The 23532-nt window shown below is 36.1% G+C and overlaps 1 protein-coding gene across 3 annotated transcripts in view; it reads right to left on the minus strand.

Annotated features, from left to right (window-relative positions):
• The window catches only part of LOC134529324 (phospholipid scramblase 2), a 79047-nt gene that overhangs the window by 17401 nt on the left and 38114 nt on the right, over positions 1-23532 (minus strand). For all 3 annotated transcript variants that reach the window (XM_063363270.1, XM_063363272.1, XM_063363271.1), the window contains exon 6: positions 2933-3094. In XM_063363270.1, coding sequence (XP_063219340.1) covers positions 2933-3094 — 162 coding nt within the window. The remainder of the gene's footprint in view (positions 1-2932; positions 3095-23532) is intronic.

Raw genomic sequence — 23532 nt, forward strand, 5'->3', positions numbered from 1 at the left:
CACCAAAACAAAATACTGTATAAAAAAACATAACTTGGCTTTGCTATCATAACTATATATGTAGTTTAATTCTTTATATACCATATTAATAAGAACTGAAATACACTGTGTTATGGCCAGTTCCACAATGTCTGGCTGTCTTAAATACCTACACTCTTCATTACACTTCATTAAGGCCCTATCACACTAACTTTTAGTAATTGAAGTATACTCCCAGTAAAACACATCTTTCAGGACATAACTTACCCTGCATTTATTATTTCTATTTTGTCAGGGCATTAAACTATAGTCACAAAAAAATGATTAACTTACTTTAATAATAAACTACTACCAGTTTATAATTGTCTACTTCTCATGAACTGCAGGTATCTTACTACCTTTTTGGCAGCTCTAAATCACTTTGACTCAACCAACAATTCTTATGCGTATATTCTTATTTTAAGAGACCTATGTCTGTGAACTTTAGAGCTACAGCACTCACCCGTGATCAGTATTGGGGAGTAACAAATTAGTGCAAGTGATTCAATACCTATAATGATTATTGTAACACTGCTCCAAACTAACAATCAAAATACAAAAGGAGCAGACTGTAATAAATTATGCTCAATATCTGCTATTCCCAGCACCAGTAAACAGAAAGACTATCCCTCTCTTTCTCGCCCATCCAGATAAAAGCACCAGAAAGTAGACACATGCCCATAAAAGTTGCTAAAAGTGCTAAAAACATTTTCACTGTTCTTATGTTATCTGATAGGGGACATGATTCTATCCATTGTACACAGAACAATATTCTATCGGGATACTATCATATGTTCATGTTCTGTTTTTTATTTTATTCTTAGTAGTTTTTATGCACATACCAAAAGAGAATAAAAATTATTAGACATTAACAGTGCATTTCCATAAACATTTATACTTATTTTAGGTTGTCTACATTTGTAATAGTAATAGCGCATGTCATTATATCATGTTGTAGGGAGTACTTATATGTACTTACTTTCCTATCAACTAAATAAGGTATGTAAAAGCTATTTACCTGGCATTGCCAAACTAATTTTTACAACAGGTGATGTATGTTGGCCACCCTTGTACGATATTCAATGACAACATTGTCTTCAATTCTTTGGCCTTGAGCTATTGTTTCTTTTTTACATACTATTCTACCATCATTATACCATCATCTCTGTTTATAATTCCCACATCTACATTTTTCCTCCATCATGTCCGTCAGTCACCTTCCCACTACCCAGTGTTTAGGAAAATAGTATGAGAATGAGGGATAAGAAGAGAAGGGCCAAAGGCATGGTGAGACATCACTGTGTTTTGCAAGACTTTTGGCAACATGTGCTTGTCTAATCAGTGTGCCAGCTTTTTCACTGTCAAACTCGGTGCCACCTGGCCTACATTACACAAACAATCAAATGGATGGATAAAACAACCACAACTGGTGAAACAGATAAATATGGCAAAAATGTAGGCTTGCAGTGCAGACTCACCATACTTACATTTATCCATCTTTTACATATCAAAATATTTGCTCCAGCTCATCACACACACTCGTACTATCTCTCGTTTATAGGCCTATGGATATTTTCGGATACTAATATGATTAATAAAGTACTTGTATTCAAATTGACCTCGAATATTAACATTTCATAATAACGAATATTCATTTGTTACAAATGCTTGACATAGTATACCTCATGAGCTTATCATATACCAATGTTCACTGGTGAAATTAAGTCATTTGTGCAATACAAATACCCTTTTTTGATGTTTAATATGACTTCAAAATAAAATAACATGAACAATGAGCAACGTTTTAAACATTCAACAAGTATTAAAAGTTTTTTTCCGCTACTGTCTCGCTAAACTGTAATGGAATAATTCATGTAAACAATTCAAAACATGTCATATGTGTTATTTCAAACTTGAAAACAAATTATTATTTCTATTCTTTTCGTCAAATGCACCATAAGTAGGAAAAAAAAAAACAACCATAGACAACACCACCACAAAACCCGAACACTCCATTGAGATGGGTATTAAAAGAAGTAATCATCATAGTTTCAACGGCGTATAATTCGATAGTCACAATCAATATAACACCATGTGATATAGAATCAGCTTACTTGCTGTATATATTTATGACAAAACAGGCATTCCAACTCACAATTATATAAATAAACGTAAATAATGGTTTAAGATGCAAGACAAAATTAGCAAAAATTGTGTTTATAATGTTATCTTTTGTGTTTATAATATTGCTGAACTGAAATACAATTTACTTGGTTGCAGTTAATAACAAAAACTCTTGAATAACTAGAGTTTAAATATGTAAATGTGGGCTCATTATCACTAACTTGGGAATACAAAATTTTAAAAAAAGATTCACGTTTTTCGTAAAATAGATTGCAATATATTTCACTGTATTTTGCGGTTTGCAAAAACATTTTGGGATCAATATGTGGAGTAGGAGGTTGTAGAAAATAAGGCGAATGGAACTGAAATAGCTGCATATTTAAAAAAGTTATTTCATAACTGAAATATATAAAAAAAAAACATTTTCCAAATAATTATTGTAACTGACTTAACTTAACCAACCTTTTACTTGAGTAATATTTGTCTAATTTTCAAAAGTTGTTACATGTGAAAAAAAATTTTAAGTGGGATTATAATTCTCATTCTTACTATTTACTATTTGAATTTGATATTCATATTCGCAAATAATTTGATATTCCTATTCGATTCAAACAAAAAAAAAAAAACTGATATTCACACAGGCCTACTCGTTTCCTCTCTTTGCCTCTAGAAGAGAATGATGGCTGTGTGTCTCTGTATCTCTTAATCTATCTCTTTCCATATATGCTTGTCAAGGTCGCCCTTCATGAATGCAGCTCTTCACTTCCTATCGACTAATAAGAGTACTCACAATAAGGAAACAGGCTCCCAACATGACTGCTTTCATTTTAACATCCAGATCCATGGGAAACGTGATTCCAAAATAGTCAGCATCCGTGAAGGCTTCTCGCAGCAAACCCGACCACTGCTTGGAAATTTTTCCTACTTGTGTTACACCATCCAGAGCCATTACCTGATGAAAAAAAAGACCACTTTATTTTGATATTTTCATTAGTCAACTACACTTCCAAACTAAAAAAAAAGACTGCCCATAACATTTCAAACAAATAAATTATTTGAAGTGATTGCTACTCTGCTTATTATTTGTACTTATTCTGAAAAATGTCTTGTAAAAACAAATGTTTTTGATCCAGAGTTTAATAACTCATTCAACCTTTGTACCAAACAAACACTCCAAATAAAGTAATTCAAACATTTAAGACCAGAAAGTAGGTGATAATTATTTAATAAACAACCATTAGACAAATAAACATTTACACATGTATAATAAATAACAGGTAAACATATTAACACTGAAAATAAAATCTTATCTTTTAAACAATTTTATAAATTTTTTTATTTAATATTTGTATGTGTACCTTCACATTATCTTCAAGGTAAGATACACTTATTTTAATAAAACCAAATGAACTGTAGAAAATATTTTTACCCCATTTTAATTTTTAAGTTATACTTCCTTAGGCGCTTTATGGAAAAATTATGAGTGAACTTTTACAATGCATGCCCACCATGCAGCAAAATTTTTACAGGATGATGGTGAACCTACATGTATGAACATAAACCCATATAGTCACTTTCATAAAAATAAGGGGACATACCAAATGTATTGGTAAGCGAAATGAAACTTTATGATAGTAAAAATACCCCACAATATATTTGGTAAACTTAAATAGTCACAGTAAGCAATAATTTCAATTTTTAAAAAACCTAAGGATACTGGTATTACAACAATTATAACACATATTCTCCTAACAATCTTCTGTCAGGCTTTGCAGCGCAGTGGTTAGTGTGTGCAATTAATAAGCTAAAGGAACGTTCAAAAATCGGCAGCAGGAATTTTTTTAAATTACAGATTACTGGATTATTAAAATTGTGCTTTAAGAAAATATATATGAATACAATTTATTTGTTTATCGTATTGATATAATATTATTAAATACACAGCTCAGTCCATTGACTTGATTATTTCATACTAAGTAGGGCTATATCCTCTATTTTTTCTTAGTAATATTAAATTATGTTTGTTAGGAAATGAACTTCCATGAATTCACAAAGGTAATAAAAAATAAAACTTTATAATAGTAAAACTATCCTTTAGTACTTAATAATTTTAAGTCATGTAACTTGTGCGGAAACTATACAGTTTTAACTTTTAAAGAATTTTAACAAGGTGGGCAGTATTTTAATAAAATTCCTTGTCAAAAATCAGGTCCAACCAGAATTTGGCATTTTTTCAAGTTATTTTCATGTTTATTGGAGACGTTTCATTATAGTTTAACCTTCGCTCTGCAAATCAAATGATTCAAAAGTAAACACAGCTGCTCCGGTAGCAAATTCTAGAGGCGGGTGCCGAACTACATGTGAGCTGCGATCAGAAATTGTGTTTATAAACTTTTTCAAGTGTATTTTCACAGGTATTTATATAAGTGAGGTTACGTTCCCATATGTATACATTATTTGCATTATAAATTATAAAATTTTATTTAATAAATCATTAAAATTAATAAATAAGAATAAACATTCAGTTTATTTATTGAATTTTATTATTAATAAAAATTTATTAAAATTATTTGAACTGAATAATTAATTTTATGCACATGTTTATATTAAAATTGATTACTGTATGTTTATTTTTTTTTTTTGCAATATACTTCAAAATAATTCAATGTCTTAAATCAAAAAGAAGTATAACTTCTAAGGCATGTACATAAGTACATTCAATCTTTTTTTTTAAATATTGATAGTCATAACATAGAAAAAACTGCACAGGTGGGAGATGGTCTACTTTCGTATAAATGGTTTGAAAGTTTTTAAGTTCCTCACCAAGGAACAATGGTAGAACACATGGGTTAGTTAAATGTGACTGGATAAAATCTGTGTGTTAAATTAATTTTAATTTTTAAGATTTCTGATGTGATAGTATAAGTATTAACAACATGAAATGAGTGAACAATTAACATTTTAAGATTACTTTATAAGGTTGTCTGAGTAGGAAAAGAAGACAGTTGTATGATTATTATACAAGCACGAAGCTACTCACGAACTTGTAAAACAATAAAACCTTGACAGCTCAAAAAACACACTACAACTTCTTTTGATAGAGGGTGTCCAGGTAAGAATTCCAATCCTTGATCATTTCCAGTTTAACTTCGATCACTTCGAAACTTGAAGACACTTGTGTGATCCTGATGGCTTCAGCCCAGTCTCCAAGCAGCCAGGCTTTTGTTTTTTTTCAATAGTTTTTGATTAGTAAATCTTAGGTTCTTGTCACATTTATAATATGAATGTCTTATTGTGTAGTTTTTTGTGTACAAAGTAATGGAGAAATTTTAAAATTCTGTTGTTTTTCTGTTTTGTCCATGGCAAGACATAGACCTTTCCTGCAGTTTGGTGACATTTATCTACATAGTTGTAGATAAAATGGTTGAGAAAAGAACATACACACTTCATTACCTCATTTTGGTGCAACTCCTTTAGGATAAACATAAAACTCACTTTTTCAGTTGAAACAAATACAGAAAATTGAACAAAAAATCACACAGTTTATACCTATTGTAGACTAAAAAACTATTGCTTTCTTTGTGATATGAAGTCTACATTTAATTTTGGCCGTTATTTTCAGCATGTACCAATGTTCAGTAGTCAAGTGATATGATTTCGTCTCTGTACAGATAGACTGGATTTCAGTGTTTAGTTCTTCTTTTACTTCATTGTCTTTGGCAACATTAAGTTCTGCTTCCAAGCAACTTTTTCTGGTGGTAAATACATCACACTGTAAGCAGGTGTCAAATTTGGGGTATCCAAAAGCAACATCAAAATCTACATTGAAAATACTCCTGAAGGTCTGAGTTTATACTTTTAAATCAGGGTTCTTCTCTCGAAACCTTTTGTAGGCCTTTGATATGCTAAACTCTTCAGGTAAATACTTGTTATCATTTTATATCTGACTGACTCTCTTCACCTTAAGAAGTTAATGTGACCATAAAAATTTTCTGTTGTTTCATCTGAAAGATCATGAATGCAGTTTCTGCGTTTACCACATCTGTCTTTTGGCACAACAACCAAAATCTTTATTGATTGTAAAACATAATTTATTTTATCTCTTCCTATACAATGAATTGACATAAGGCTTTCTGGCCAATACTCACTTAAGCTTGTTTTTCATCTTCCATGTATTGTACATGGTTGCAAAAGTTACATCTCCGAGTTTTGCTAAGTCTTCTGGTTATCTAGGATACAGTTGTTTTACAGAGAGAGAGTATTATGTTCTGCACATGTCTTTATTTATTAAAGACACAACTCTTAACATTGTAGGTTCCCTTTCACAAACATGGCTACAGTTCAACTGTCACATACATAATACCAACCAGACAACACAACTATCTTAACCCAGATAATGCCAACCTTGTCATACAAAATATCTTAACCTAAATATATAACATATCTTTCCTCTTAACTTAGTACACTACAAAATAGTTAAGTCTGTTTGGTAATCGTGTTACTCTCTTTGAAGTTCTAAGTGTCTCATTATCTTGTTGCCGACGACAGCCATTTCCCATCCTGGATGCCAACATGTCTTCGGATTCTTGTACTCCTATTAATGGTGACTGCGTTCAAGATGGTAGTGCTGAAGGACACTCTCTGAAACCTCTGAAAGGTTCCCAGTCTTGAGCCTCAGGAGGTGGTGCTTGTTCTCTTGGTGGTGATCTTGGTCTTGACTCTTTAGATGAACAACCAGCTTCCAGTGTACCACTGCCACATCCTTATGCACTGCTTGCTTGCTATTATCCTCTTGTCTCTGGCCAGCCGAATTGACTGCGATGCTAGACGTCTCCCCTTTTGAATAACCCTCCGCAATTTGTGGCCATGCTCTTCTGAGTAACTGATCAGTGTGATGCCTATATGATTGTCCACTACTACTTGACACTTACATATGTCAAGGGCCCTTCCTTTGCCTTGACTCCCAACAGCCATTTTTTAGCCCCACTGTGATTCCAAACATAATAGCTAGTGCTTCTTTATCCAGTTGTGAGTAGTTTCTTTCCTGCTTATGCAAGGTTCGTGATCCAAAAGCAGTAACTGCCTCACACCCATCTTCCATTACATGGGCCAAGACTGTGCCCACTTTATTTTCCGAAGCATCACAGGTGAGAATGAGATGCTTTTGTGGATCATAGTGTGTCAGCACCACATCCGACTGAAACAGTTCTTTTACTTTGCCAAACGCCTCACTATGTTCATGGGTCCATTTCCAAGGGGTCCCATGATCCAACAAGTGGTGAAGAGGTTCTAGTACAGAAGCTTTATTCTTCAGGAAGCTTTCGTAAAAGTTCAAAAGACCCAGAAATGATTGAGTTCTTTACGGGATGTCGGTTGTGGAGCCTTGTGGATCGCTTCGATCTTCTCCTGTGTTGGATGCACACCTTCTTCATCAATTCTGTACCCCAAAAACACAACACTGTGTACAGCAAACCTGCATTTTGACTTTTTCAGCCGCAGTCCTGCCCTATCTATCCTTATCAAGACCTCATGTACCCACTGCCAGTGTTCCTCTGCATTTCTTCCAGTAACTAAAATATCATCTAACAATACCACTACCCCAGCTATCCCAACCAACATCATCTCCATTTGTCGCTGAAAAATTGCTGGACCACTACTAACACCGAATGGTAGTCGCTTCACCTTAAACAGCCCCTTCATTGTATTTACTGTCAGAACCTCAGAGGTTGCCTCATCAACTGAAAGCTGCAGATATGCGTCCTCTAGGTCTAACTTTGTAAATATAGTCCCACCCGTTAGGTTAGCAAACGCTTCATTTATTGTGGGAAGCGGATAAACACTAGTTTTGCAAACGTTATTCACAGTACATTTGTAGTCCCCACAGATTCGTACTGATCCATCTGCTTTACGCATTGGTACAATGGGAGTGGCCCATGCAGAATGTGCTACAGGTTCATAAACCCCTCTTTCCACTAAACTGTCAATTTCTTCACCCACTCTGTCTCGCAACGCGAAGACCACCACACGACTTTTATTGAATATCGGCTTCACATCTGGCTGTAACTCTATAGTCACTGGAGGCCCTACATAGTGGCCTAACTCTGCATTATCAAAAACTCGTGGATGTTGGTTTAACATTTTAACACACCTCATCTTGTGTGACGGCATGAACACCGTGGACATATATACCTAGTAGCTCAAACCAGTTTCTCCCTAACAAACTCGGTCCTTGCCCCTCAGCAACCAGCAGCGGCAGTTTGGCTTCAGTATTACTAGTCTTGACCTCTACTTCTAATGACCCTAATACTCTCAGTTTCTCCTTTGACCACATCTGTAGCACCAGTTTAGTCTCATTTAACTGCGGGTTCTCAGGCCATAACTGCTTCAATGTATCCCAACTAATGATAGTGTGGCCTGTACCTAAGTCAATTTCCATCATATATGTATTTTACCACTTAATTTGAGCTCCATTAGCATTGGCGGTTTTGGCTGCACATTAGCTGTGGTCCTATACAGACTATAAATTGGTGACTCTTCCGACACTTCTAGCTCCACCTGATCAGACATTTTGTAAGTTTTACTTGTACCTTCTCGACCAGGTTTACTTGTGCCACTACGATCATGCCATCCTTGCCTGTCTTTCTTTGTTTTTGTAAGTCCCTTCTTTTTCGAAATGCAAGACCGTTCCAAATGACCTTGCTTAGAACCAAAATTACAAATGGTGCGGCAGTGCCAACACTGTTCTGGGGAGTGTTCACCGTTACATCTCCAGCAAATCCTTTCCTCTGGTGACTTTTTTTTTGCCCCTTGACCTTTGTCCAACTGGTTCACCGTTTTAGTTCCACTCACCGTCACTTTATGCAATGCTTCCGAGATTTCTTTCACACTACCCCTTATATCCGACACATTACGCACAGTCATTTCTGCTGCAATTGCCATATCCATCGCATCCTTAAAAGTTAATTTAGGTTTGGCAAGGAGGGCATGCTGCAGTATATTATCCCGCACACCACACACGAGGCGATCATGTAACATCCTCTCGAGATTTGGGAAATTACAATGTACAGATAATCGCAGCAGCTCTGCCACATACTGCGAGAACGACTCACCCTCCCCTTGATCCCTTCTATGAAACTTGAATGTCTCAACAATTTCACTAGGTTTCGGCTCAAAATGGTTTGTCAGTAGGGCGAGTACATCGGCGATCGCTACTTCCAGAGTTGATTTCGGAGCTATTACCGAAGTCACTAAATCGTAAACTTCGGTGCCACATACTGTAAAAAATTGCTCGTTTCTTCTCATCCTTCGTTATGTGGTTAGCCACAAAATAAAACTGTAGACATTCTGAATATGTTCGCCACGTGTCCCGTCCCGGAATGAATTCGCCAAAGGATTGAAAAAGCGCCATGTTTTCGATCATCCCTTAACCGCACAATCGTCGTTTACACACACTGCGAGCATCGCGTCTGTACCGGTTTACCTCATCGCCATTATTATGTTCTGCACATGTCTTTATTTATTAAAGACACAACTCTTAACATTGTAGGTTCCCTTTCACAAACATGGCTACAGTTCAACTGTCACATACATAATACCAACCAGACATCACAACTATCTTAACCCAGATAATGCCAACCTTGACATACAAAATATCTTGACCTAAATACATAACAGAGAGAGAGATAAAGTTACTTATGTCATTACAGTGCATCCTGTTCAAATGTTGAAAAATCACATTGTAAGGTGCCAAAACCTTATATTTATAACATGTTTTTCTTCTAATATTATCTTTAATATTTTAATGGTACAATATTTAATTTACACATCTTTATATATATATATTTCTTTTGTGCGTGTGTATGTCACTGAACTCCTCCTAGACGGCTGGACCGATTTTGATGAAATTTTGTGTGTGAGTTCACGGGGATTCGAGGATGGTTTAGATTCACAATTGGATATTTTATCTCGATTCTGAGTTAATAAAAACTAAAAAAACACGCTTTAAAAGCAAAAATTGCAACGCATTATTAGAAGCCATTAAGTTTTGCTATTGTAAGGAACTAAGTAGAGAGTAAGAAAAAAATAAAGATCCTGACAGTTTATAGTGTCGCCATATTTGTTTCATTTTTCAATACCCTTTTTGTATATTACAATTTAAATTGCAGAAAAAAATCATGTTTCATAGCCACACAAATAGTGAGTGTGTGTCATTTCTCTAAGTCCATGAGGTCTCGCCGCGTCAATTTTCTCCTTGGAGCGAAACCGTCCACTTAATTAAATAAACAGCTTTTATCGTTGAATGATTTCATGATTTATTTAATGAAAATATGCTCTCATAAAAAAATTAGTTAGATAGACATTCAATAGGTGTCTTTCTCTCAATCTCTCTCTCTCTCTGAAATGTATGTAGCTTGCTCGCGGGTCAGTAATGCAGACAATCTTTACATTCTAGCTCGAGACAGAAAAAACAGTAAATGTGGTTTACAAAGACATTTTATGAAGTGTCTTCCCATCATTACATTTGAAAGTAGAAACATATTTACTCAAAATTTAGGTAGTAACATATTTTTATTGCAAAGACTGAAATAGAGGTGAGAAAAATTATCATTTGTGAACATAAGAAAACTACTACAACTGTATCAACTGTTATGTTATAATGTTTAAATTTCTAAATGGTGCAAGATAATACAAAATTCCATGCGGAAAAAGTCGTGGGCAGCAGATAGGTATAGTTATAGGTGTGGGGCTATGCATGCTGATTTTTCATATTACTGCATGGATGCGAACATGTAAGAATAATCTATCTATCTTACTATAATAAAACAGTACTTTTTCTGTCTGTCTGTTTGTACGCGATTTTGATGAAATTTTGTGTGAGAGTTCACGGGGATTCGAGGATGGTTTAGATTCACAATTGGATATTTTATCTCGATTCTGAGTTAAGAAAAACTAAAAATACACGCTTTAAAAGCAAAAAAACTAAGCATTGTTGATAATTAGCCTCCATGGCAACGGGCTTTTGCATTGTTGTTGCCTTCTGCGTAACCATGGGAAATGTTTTTGGCAATGGCAGTGGCGTCCCCAAGAGGAGGGGTATGTATAATGAGAAGATACAAAATTTCCAGCGTAGAAATACTTACCGCCATATCCATATCTCACAAAAAGTACATTTGGGCAGGACAATGTCTGTCGGGTCCGCTAGAAAGATATATAGAGAGATAGAGCTATAAATAGAAAGATAGAGAGAGTTATAGAGATATACATAGAGAGATAGAGAATTAGAGAGATAAAGAGAGATGCTTAGTATACGTTTAAAAAATTACAAAAAAAAATTGATTGAGGCATTGCAACGCATGCCGGGCATTATCTAGTTTCCTTATAAATTATTTAATATAAAATTTAAGTAATGTAAAAAGATAAATAAACTAGCAATCTCTATAACGTGGACGCTATGCTGTTACCAAGGTAAGAGAAAGTTAGTGGAGGACCGTGATTGGTTAAAACAGAGAGAGAGTGAGCCCTCGGAGGGCTAGGTTCCCCAGGCCTGATGTGGGCGGTAAGACTTCACTTGGTTTATCATCAGTCTAGGAGCTGCAAGACAGATCTAGAGCGTAACCTAGTGATGCTTTTTGATTATAATTTCTTTGTAAGACTTGTGTCTTCGCTGTTCACCTGTGTTGAGGTGGTAACAGGTCAGGGAACACACTACCCTGTATCATGCTCGACGTGAAACTAAAAAGAAAGGTTGATAAGAGTCAATAAAAAATTAATTCACAGATTAAGTATTCTAACTGAACAATAACATTTATAATTTCTTACTCCAAAGATTTTGGTAACAGCCATGCATATCCGTGTTTCCGTGGTGCAAAACAAAAACAATTTTATTTATTTTTCATCTTCCCAATTGTCACAGAATTATCAGCAAAGTCTTACACTTTTTCTTTTATTTACAACTATAATTTCAACATACTGTTTCATACAGTGAAGATCTGAGACTATTTCATGACCCTGAAGTTTAATTTTCTCCCTAACCTCACCTTCTAAAGTGGATGTAATATTTCTGTCATCCTCTTTACATTAATCCATTGCCAATTGGTGACCCCACAAATAGGCACAAATATAAATAAAAGGCAATATTTATTCACTCAAAATGGAGCAAGGTAGTGCAGTTACAAGATATTGGACTCGCATCACAGAGGACCTGGGTTTAAATTCCGGTGCAGCCATCCTGATTTTGGTTTCCCATCATTTCCTGGCTAATTCTGGGATGAATATTTACAATAGGCCATAAATGATTCCTTTACCAATACCCCTGTTTTATTTAGTTATGTGTTACCATCTATAATGACCTTGCTGCCAACATGAAGTAAAAAAAAATGTATATTATAACTTTACGAGTGCACTGAATACTTAAACCCACACAACTTCAACAAACAATCATTAAATGAAATGTTTCAGTTCTGCCACAACTGCAAAAATTATTTCTCAATTACTTGACAGTAACTTATTTACTTAAGGGGTGTTTTCCTAAATTATTTTGCTTTTATAATTATGTATTTTTGCTGATGATTTGAAATGAATCGATTAAAAAAACTATACATAAAAGTTTATAAATATTTTTATCTATTCAATAAGTGTTTATTTAATGGTTTTATGAACATTACAGGCCAACCATACAGTCCTACCTTACAGTCCTAGAATTAATTGGCGGCTAAAACTGAGTGGTGTAAGTAGTATATTTTGGTATGTCCTGGGACACGGGTTCTGGGTGTGGAGCTGGAGCCGTGGAGCCTGCCGATTGCTCTGACGTCACGGCGGCCATTTTGGACTCAAAAGTTCCTCAAAAATAACTCAAAATTACTCTAAAATTTTTGTTTTGAGGAAAATTTTCCCGTTTTCGAGGGGAAAATTCTTGTTTCGAGAGAAAATTTCCCGTTTTAGTCCTTAAAAATACCAGTGGTTAGATATGTCCATATTGAGGCTTAAGCATCAATGTATACAGCCTCCGATAAGCCTCTGAAGTCATCATGGATTATGACGTCACCGTTGCAATTTCCGTTACGGCCGCCATCTTGAAAATCTTTATTTATTATCCAATTTTAACGGAAAAAAATTTAAAATTTATAAAAAATTCAATTAATAAAATTTTAATAAAAATATTAAAAAAAATATACTTTTACGACATGGAGCTCGGAGTCCTCGGTTCGAACCCGGTGACTGCAAAAAAATATAAATGGCGACCGAACCTTCCTCCAAGGAAGCCGCTGGCAGACTGACTCCCCCCACCACTTATGTCAAAGTATATATATCGTCACCTAGTATGACATCATGTCCGCCATCTTCAAAATCCGTAATTTTAATGCTAGAAATTCGGGAAAATTTTTAAAAAATAATAAAAAAATTAATTAATTGAATTGAATAATAAAAATTTAATAAATATTACTTAAAAACAGCTGTTACACTTATCGTTACGGTCGCCATATTGGATTATATAAATGTTGCATGTTTTGTTACGCCTCGTCATCTTGGTTGAGTACGATGTCATCGTTACACTTTACGTTACGACCGCCATATTGGATCCTATTAATGTTGCATGTTTCGTTACGGCCGTCATCTTGAAAATCCGTAATTTCAATGCTAGAAATTCCGAAAAAATTCCAAAAATTATTTTAAAAATTGGCTACTTCAATTGTTTAGTTATTTAAAGGATTTTGGTCCTCTGTTCGATTTCCGGCGAGAGTAAACCAGTAATTTATTAATGTATTTAAAAAATTCTCAATAAAAAGTAATAAATATGTCTTATGCCACACCCGACGTTTTGAATTATGTCACCACTGTATCAATTATCGTTACCAACGCCATCTTGAAAACTTTGTTATCCGATTTTAATGAAAAATGGTTCAAAACTCATCAAAAATTAACTTATTAGAATACTGATTGATTAGACTGATTCCTGTCCTTGGTTTGAAACCGGTAAGAGCAAAAAATAAAAAACAACACATCCTTCCTCCACAGAAGCTACCTAGACTGACCACACACCACCAATACCAAGGTATATATCGTCAACTGGTATGATGTCATGTCCGCCACCTTGTCTTCGTCCGCTGGAGGCCGCCATCTTGTTTTCGTCTGCTAGTGTGTGCTAGCGCCATGTTAGTAGAATTTTCTGTTCACCATACTTTTGACCTCGACTGTTGGCATTGAACTTTGACCTTGATCTTGAAATTTGACCTTGAATTTTGACCTAGACCTTGAAATTTGACCTTGACATTGAAATTTGTCCTTGACTTTGAAATTTGACTTTGAGCTTGACGACCATCATGGATCCGATATTTTGCGTTTAGTACTCGCTACCAGGAACGATAGGTAACCCAAGCTGAAACTGTCTTTCAAAACCTAAGTTGCTGGAAATACTGTACGATATTGGATTTGAACCATGAGTATCACCAATGCAGATTAGACAAGAGAAGAAAACATATTTTGGCCTTTGATACACCATTGGGGGTGATTTAAATGGAATAGGATACTTTTTGGTGTGTATTTCAGTGTGCAGGCCTTGTGAAAAGCGCTAGCTGCTGTCCTGGAACCTTTTCTGAGAAAATACGTAACCAATTATATGGATGATGTTATTATTTATAGCGATAACTTGGAAGAGCATCTTCAGCACATAAAAAATGTACTTGAGGCTTCCCTTAAGGCAGGTTTAACTATTAATCTCCAGGAAGTAAGTTGGGCAGAGAAAAAAGTCAAAGTGTTAGGGTTTTTAGTACAAGACAGGAAAATGTTCCTTGACCCAGATAAATTAAAACTGGTACCTTCCTTTGGTATTCCTAAGAACATACGCAGTATCCGGTGATTTTTCGGGATGGTTGGGTATTACAGTAGAATCTCAGTACTAAGTACTTAGTACTGAAACATACATACATATCTTTACAAAGAGGAAAAAAAATATTAAAAAAATAGGAATATTATAAGATACATTATTTTTTGGCCAACATCTGACTTCAGTTTAAACATGATGTGTATGTATAACTTAAGTTTAGTTATTTTTTAAAAAAAAGCTGTTATTTCAGTTTGTTTTTGAGCTTGAATTATGCTCTGTTGAACAAAATTTTATATCTCATAGAAAGATTTTCTGATCTCTTCTGGAACCTTTTCGTGTTTAGAGATAAATTTGTTCAGTTTTTCTAAGCTCTGAATAGCTTCTGAAGCTGTCACAGGCGGCTCCTCAGAGTCAGAATCATCATCTGATTCGACTTTTGATGACTGTGATTGAATGACTTCACTAACAATGTCACTGTCAGTCAACACTGGTGTTGTTTCTGTTTCATTATCCACAGAGACATGGTCTGTGAATGAAACAGCATCACACTGCATGGAGGTTGACACTCCTTGCCATACTTCAGGGTCAATGTCATTGCTTTCGCATGTTTGTGCTGTAGTATGGCTTGCATCCTGGTCTGATGAAGTTGCAGTGAGCTCGTCAGTGTTACAGTTCACAATGCCAGACTTTCTCCAGCAGTTGGCAATAGTTTCTGGCTGAACATTCCACCATCCACCAGTAATCATCTCAATTGCCTGACGAACATTGATGTTGGTGGGCACTTTCAACCTAATATTGATGAGCAACAACAAGACGTTTTCGAAAATGTACTTTGGCATTCTGAATATTGCCTTGGTCAAGGGGCTGTAACTGAGATGTGCAGTTCGGTGGCAGAAACATCAGTTTGATGTTTTCCAGTCGAAGATCAACAGTGTGTGCTACACAGTTGTCTACTAACAAAAGAATTTTTCTTCCCTCTTTCTTCATGTCCTTATCAGTTTTCATGAGCCAGTTTGAGAACAGTTCTCTTGTCATCCATGCACGGGTGTTGCTTGCATAATCAGCAGGAAGACAAGAAGCTCCCTTGAAACACCTGGGAGACTTGTGTTTACCAATAATAAATGGCCTCAATTTTTTTGTTCCTGTGGCGTTGCAACAAAACAACACAGACAACCTTTCCTTTGCTTTTTTCCCTCCAGTGCATTTTTCACCCCTATATGCCATTGCACTGTTCGGCAAAAGTTTGTAAAAAAATGCAGTTTCATTAGCATTGAAAATATTGTCTACTGAGTATGATTTGAAAATACTCTCCAACTTTTCTTCTTTCCACTGGTTTGCTGCCTCTGAGTCTGCATTTTTGTCCTCCCCACAAACAACCTTCCATGATATACCATGTCGTTCCCGGAACCAGTGCAACCACACCGGACTGGCTTGGAAGTCTTGAATGTCCATAAGCAATGCAAACTGTTTTGCTTTAGCTTGCAACATTGGGCCAGTTACTGGAACATTATTTGATCGTACTTCCCTCAACCATTTATTCAAGGCATCTTCCAAACCTTGATGATAGCCAGAACGAAGCCTTTTGCGGTCACAACCGTACAAAGATTCTTCATACATCTTTTCAATCTTTGCCCGGTCAATTACAATGGTACTAAAAGTCGTCGCCGCAATGCCATATGTCTTCGCAACTGCGTCTTGCTTTTTCCCCTTGTCTAGTTCTCTGAGTATTTCCACTTTTTCCTTAAGTGTGAATTGCTTTCGTTTCTTTTTATCTCCAGGATCATTCGTTTTGTAGCACAAATACAATGCGGTGTCTAAATAACGTAACCTGAAAATAAACTCAAACAATAACAATAAACAATCCCAGCACAGACGTCAAACAGTATATTAATATTATATTTTGTCTAAATAATTAATACTTCTCTCAAACTTCCGTGTTTCGATGTATCGAATGGTGTTGTGTTGCTCACGTTGCATACTACGTACGGTATAATCTATGGTAGTGTGCGCAACTGTTTGTAACTTTGTTTTGAGGGTTTAGAGGTTAGATAATACGTTGCGGTGGTATTTGTGGTTGTTTGTTCTACAACATCAATCATTTAGCTGGAAATTTATTTACCAGTTTAAGTAAATTTTGGTGTAGTAATGCCACGCTACTAGTAGAATTTATACGTTATAGTGAAAATATGATACTTTAAACTGAAACAGTTTTGCATGGTGAAGATACGATTTTTGGCGGGGACTTAAAAAAAATACGTTAAAGTGAAATATACATTATAATGAGGTACGTTGTACCGGTATTCTACTGCATGCCTATTTTATCCTGAGGCTATTAGAAATAACCGAACCCTTAAACAAGTTGAAAAGAAAAGGAATATTCTTCCAGTGGGAAGAAGAACAAAAAAAAAAGGCATTTTGACAGTGTAAAGAGAGCATTTACTACAGTTAGTGGATTTTAGCCATTAATTTGTTATTTATGTAGACGAGAGCGAACTAGCCCTGGGGAGCATCCTGAATCAGGAGGTAGAAGGGAATATTCTGCCTATCGCATACGCAAGTAGATTGCTAAAAGAGGCAGAAAAAAATTATTTGGCATATGAAAATGAAGCCCTAGCAATATGCATGTGGGCATGCGAAAAGTTTCCAGACTACCTAGAAGCTACTGAGTTTGAACTTTGCACAGACAATCAGGTGCTTACTTGGCTCTGGCGATCAAAGAAACAATTAGGATAAATGGGAAGATGGATAGAAAGGCTGAGCCATTTCTGTTTAGTCATCACACATGTTGCTGGAAAAGAGAACAGTGTGGCCAATGCCCTATCTCGAATGTTTGATCCAGTGGAGTTCATAATTAAGGATAAGGAATCTGATATCGTTTAAATGTGTGAAGGCCTAATTTTAATGTGAGATGTGTCGGTAGTCTATGCGAATTTACGACACTGGCAGGATATGGACCCAGTTTATGCTGAAATCAGGAGAGGAATGGACGTGGATAACAAAGAAAAATTCAGAGAATAAAAAGGGGTTAGTAGGAAAGCATAACAGACAGGAAAACTTCTTGGCCTGAGTACCCAAAAAGCTTCGACAAATGATTTTCGAGTATTACCACTGTTCATATTTCGGGAACCGCTTTGGGCAAACATGCACCGTAGCTGCCGTTAATAAGAGTTACTTTTGGCCAGATATGGAAAATGAGATACGGCAGAAAGTAAAAGCTTGTAGCAAAGGGTTTGAAAGCACTGTTTATCGACAAGTATAGAACATAAAAAAAATGGGTGATACATGAAAAGATACGTACACTCACCAAGTTTCTGGTACATTCTACAAATATTGGTCACCCAGTACACATTCAAATGGTAATCCAGTTCCCTATATATGTTCTCTAGCATCTTTCCGTCAATGTGTCACAGTTGCAGTGATGCGTTCCTTCAGTTCTTGCAGCGTTGTTGGCACTGGGGGTACATAAACTTTGTCCTTAACATAACTCCACAGGAAGATATTATATGGTGTGAAATCTGGCAACCTGGGGGGCCATGGCAACAGAGCGATGTGGCAGCTCGCTGTTAGAAAGGCGCGGACAATTGTGCTCCAATGAGGTGGAGCCCCATCCTGTTGAAAGATGAAAGTCAAGAAGGAGTCAGCAGTCAGTTGTAGCTATAACCCCAACAGCAACATTTCCAGGTACACAGAACCTGTCACCGCCTTCTCAATGAAGAAAAAGGGGCCATACACCTTTGTCTTGGATATGATACAGGAGAAAATCATATGTGGAGAATTTATTTCCAGCTCCACACAGACATGCGGCAATTCAGTACCCTACACTCTCACATTGTGACAGTTCACCTTTCCCGAAAGATGGAAAATCGCCTCGTCACTGAATATAAATGTACCTACAAAGTCATTATTATCTTCCATAGCTCCTGCATTTGGGTACAAAACTCCAATTGGTGGGCATAATCATCAGGAGTCAGGTTTTGTAACAGTTGCAAACAGCAACGTTCAAAATTCAAATGCCGCCACAAAACATTCCACGCTGTTTTCTGTGAAAACTCAGTTTATGTCTTCCATGAACAATTGATTTTTTTGGGCTGCGCACAAAGCTTAGTCTTACACGCTCTTCTATTTCCTCTGAGATATGTGATAGTCCCGTGGCTTTTCCTATCAACAGACAACCAGTACCATGAAACTGGCGAAACCAATGCAAAATGCTCTGGTGACTAGGTGCAGCTTTTCAGTATTTACATACGAATGCACGCTGAACACTCGTAACCGAAGAATACTTTGTATATTCTAACACACAAAAACTCTTCTCCCACACTGGCGCCATCGTAGCATGCCACGACAGGCCTGCCATTTAGCGTGGGCTTTTTAAACTTGGTGAATACATCTATCTTTTCATGTATCACAGTACATTTTGTATATCGCATACTTGTCAATAAACAGTGTTATGAAACCCGATGAATCATTTAGGTTAACCCTGTATATGCCAGAGAAACAAAGCACGGAGAAGGATTTATGGTTAGTTCACACCCCCATTTGTGTTGGAACAAATTTACCTCAACTGCTTTGGTACACTTCCGTGATACAAGTCAGGGAATAATAATTTGTTAGTACTTGTAGATGGTTTCTCCAAATTTATTATGGCCTTCAGCATGAAAGACCAGAATGCCAGTGAGTTCATCATGTGGCTATGTCTTTGTGCACTCATCATGGAAGAAGTCAGTGCATGATTTCAGACGAGTGTAGCAACAGTAAACGCCCAAGTACAGTATCTGCAGCAATACTTAAACATCACCTTTCTAAAGACATAATCTGCAAAATGCATAGTTTGCCGAGCAGCAATTTTAAAGTTGTAAATAATAACGTGTGAACACGTTGCTTAAGAGTGTTGCTGATACGTTTAAGTATCTATTAGGGATAGTCGGTTCTGTAATTTTTTCTGTTCCGGTTCCATTTCGGTTGTTGGAATTCGGTTCGGTTCTTCTCCGGTTCCGGTTCCTGTCTCATTGGTTGTGACGATAATCTTTCAGAAAAGAAAAAAAAAATTACTGTCTCATCGGTAGTATTTTATACAATGTTCGCATATAGCAAACTTCTCATCTGCATCAAGAACAAAATGTTCCCACACAGACGACATTACTGCAACGAAACAAACTCCTCATGCACAAAGCTGAAAATATTACTTCCTTTATTAATTTACGTGCCAATAACACAAATTATTTATCGCCTAAACCACGACAGTAGCCAAAACAAAACGTCGAAGTTCTGGCTGTGTACCAACCTCCCGGTATTATTGGTCGCATGTGTTGAAAAATTACGGTAAAATAAGCATCATGTTAAAGTAACATCTAAAAGGGTGTTAATTGCTTACTTCAATTTTCACATACATTTAAAACCACATGGTTTAGTTCTGGAATGGTAAAATAACGTTTACTGTTTATAAGTTAAAACGTATAAGTTGTGTAATCCATGGCAAGTTGGTCACAATGTTCACAAAAACATGGCAGCGCAGCCACGGCATATTACCGTAAATAAATGAAAATAACAATATGACCAAGACGGAAATTTCGGAAAATTTTCCAATTATCTGTATTGTGCTACATTTAGATACAGAATAAAGTTATCCCGGCACTAAATATAATATAGAACATAGTTATGGCTGTGATTGCATCAATTTTCTTAAGCGCATTGAGTCACGCCTGAAGTATGTACGTACTGTAACGTCTGTCTGTTTTAGATATGCGGAATGTTTTATTTACCTATTTATTATTTATACGATTATACATAATGGAAAACACCATTAAATAAATCATTGTAACACGTCTTAACAATAATTATGCCGAACGGTTGTGCTTTAAATTTGAAGTGTAGTGAAAATACTGAAAATGAACCTTAACCCCGTAACTTTAAAAAACCGGTCTTTTTAGTACCCGAAAACGGTTCTGGTCCGAGGGCCTAGAACCGGGGAACCGGGGAACCGAAGAACCGACCCGACCCATCCCTAGTATCTATGAAATCACTAATAAAAAGTTTTAATCATTTTTAGTGAAGTGGAATAATTATGTATTTTATTGAAGCACTTCACTAGTTAAATATTTTCCACAGTTTTAAATTGAACATCGAAACATCCTGTAAGGGAGACATATATTGTGTATCTTTAATAACCTTTGTAAGGTTACAATGTATTTTGTGTTTGTTAATAAGTCAGAATTATAACAAGGAAATAATTCTTTGTGATCAGTCATAGAATTTGTAATTGAGCTGATGTTGATAAGTATAAATATTAATTTTATGTTAACTACCGTGTTTTATCGCAGAATCGTCGCACGCGCGTAATCGTCGCAACCATATTTTAGGCTTTCAAAATTGGGATAAAAAAACTTCTCGCGTAAACGTCGCATGATGTTTTTGGTCCCGCTAGTAGATGCCGAATGCTTTGAGTAGGTATCTTTTCCGTATAAAACGATGTATTTTAAAGTAGAAATATAATATTTATTCGGTCATTACCACTTACTTAATAAATTAACGGAAAAATACGACGTTGTTTGGCGTGTAAATTTTCTTATAAAGACGTTTTTAAAAGTTATTTCCTTTATCTGATCGTCTGCGTCGCCGCGGTGTAGGTGTAATCTAAAATTTAATTTCGGTCATTACCACTTATTTATTTAATAAACGGAAATACAAAGTTGTCTGATGTGTAAATTTTCTTTTAAAGACGTTTTTAAACGGTATTTCCTTTATCTGATTGTCTGCGTTAGCGCGGCGTACCGCTTATAAAAATGTAGCCAGCGCATCATTCATGTTTGGTTATGTTGTTTCCCGTATAGAGCGCGGGCACGTAGTCGAATATCGATATCTCGCCGATTGGATGCAACGCGCGCTCTCTGTCAGGTGCCGAGTTAACTACATTTGATAGCCCGCATTCTTTCGTGGCAAGTGTGTACTACGACACGTTAGTTCACGTCCGATTCTAGTGGCTTGCGTTTGCGTTAGAGTTTTTAATGTTGAAGAAAGGTTTTTGTTTAAGGAATTATTAATATAGATTATTTGGCGTGCTCTTGTATACTCCGCCTTTTTTTAAATATACGTACTTTCCATGAACGGGTTTTGTTTTTATGAATAACTTTACCTAACAAAAAAATTTTTTCCGCACAATGGTCGCACCCCTACTTTTCAAACTTGATGTTAGAATAAAATCTACGACGATTATGCGAGAAAACACGGTATTATTTTTGACAGATGCCTGTCTGCATGAAAAAGCTAACCAACAATGCTGAGTGGAAGCGAGTGACAAGAGAGCATGTGCTATGTCCAGGTTACATTTGTTCGTGGAAGATATAAACTGGGTATTCACAGAAAACAGAGCTGATTTTATTTTAAAAATAGGGTTTCTGACTGCTCAAAGTACATTGAGGAACTGTTTCTAGAGGCTGTGATCCCATTAGCTCCATTTATTGGTGAATAGTTCATTTAGATGCAGGATGCACGCCCACATACTGCAAGAACTTGTGTGACATGACTGCAAGACCCTGCCCTCCCCACTTATTAAATAATTTAACTAATGATTTATTATGTTGTCTTATAGTTAATACAATGGTTAGTTTTACTGATAAAATTTTAATATCTTTTTATTTAATTTAAGAAGTATTACTGTGTTTGCTATATTTCTTTTAATCATAACCTTAAATGCTTGTCAAGTTATTCTTATGATTTGCATGCTTTTTAATAAATAAGCCCTAGACATTGTTTTTATTTATTGGGTTGAAAATTTACGTTTATATGTAATTTAACATATTTTTAAGTATGATTTTATGTTGCTTTGTTCATAAATGATAATATTAATGTAAACTTATTGAGAACTTGGTTTGCGCCATGATTCGTTTGAAAGCTGATTCAATAGTTGGGCCTGTTGCATAAGAAGGAAATGAGGGAGAGACGGAAAATTCGGTAAAAGTGGGGAAAAAGCATTGGAAGATGTTGTCGGGCGGCTGTTGCTATGCGCCCGTATTGGCTGGTAATTTGGTACAGTATTTTTGTGATTGGTCAAAAGAAAGTTTAACAGACCACGTAATTTTTTCTAAGTGTATACTTTCACAAAAAAGCCGCTTTACGAGGGATCAGAAATTGTATCCTGCTTTGGTTTTTAAGTGCTGTGCTGTGATTGGCTGAGAGACAGTGCACCTGCTCCGTCCTACGGGTGCTACGCAGCTGCACGTGGCCTCAGGCAGTCTTTGTCTGGATGAGGTACTGGTAGGTCACGGTCGGGCGATAGCTCACAGAAGCAAATAAGTATGTAAGTTTAGAGAGAATTTTGCAGCTGTGGTTCGGACACTACCGCATCTAATCAATCTATTTTCGTGTTTGGAACTTTGAATCCAAAAATTTTTGTCCACAGTCATTGGTAACAGCCCCATACAAGGCTCGAGTGATTGTGGGTTTGTTCCAAGGACATAGTCCTTCGGCTTTATACTTTAACCACGGGACTTAACTACGAACTATACTTAAATATTCATCCTTTGGTACCTGCAGACAGTACACTCATTGGTTCAGAGACCAGTGAAGAGGTT

This window comes from Bacillus rossius, chromosome 2, assembly GCF_032445375.1.
Source record: "Bacillus rossius redtenbacheri isolate Brsri chromosome 2, Brsri_v3, whole genome shotgun sequence".
In the NCBI taxonomy this organism is placed as follows: domain Eukaryota; kingdom Metazoa; phylum Arthropoda; class Insecta; order Phasmatodea; family Bacillidae; genus Bacillus; species Bacillus rossius.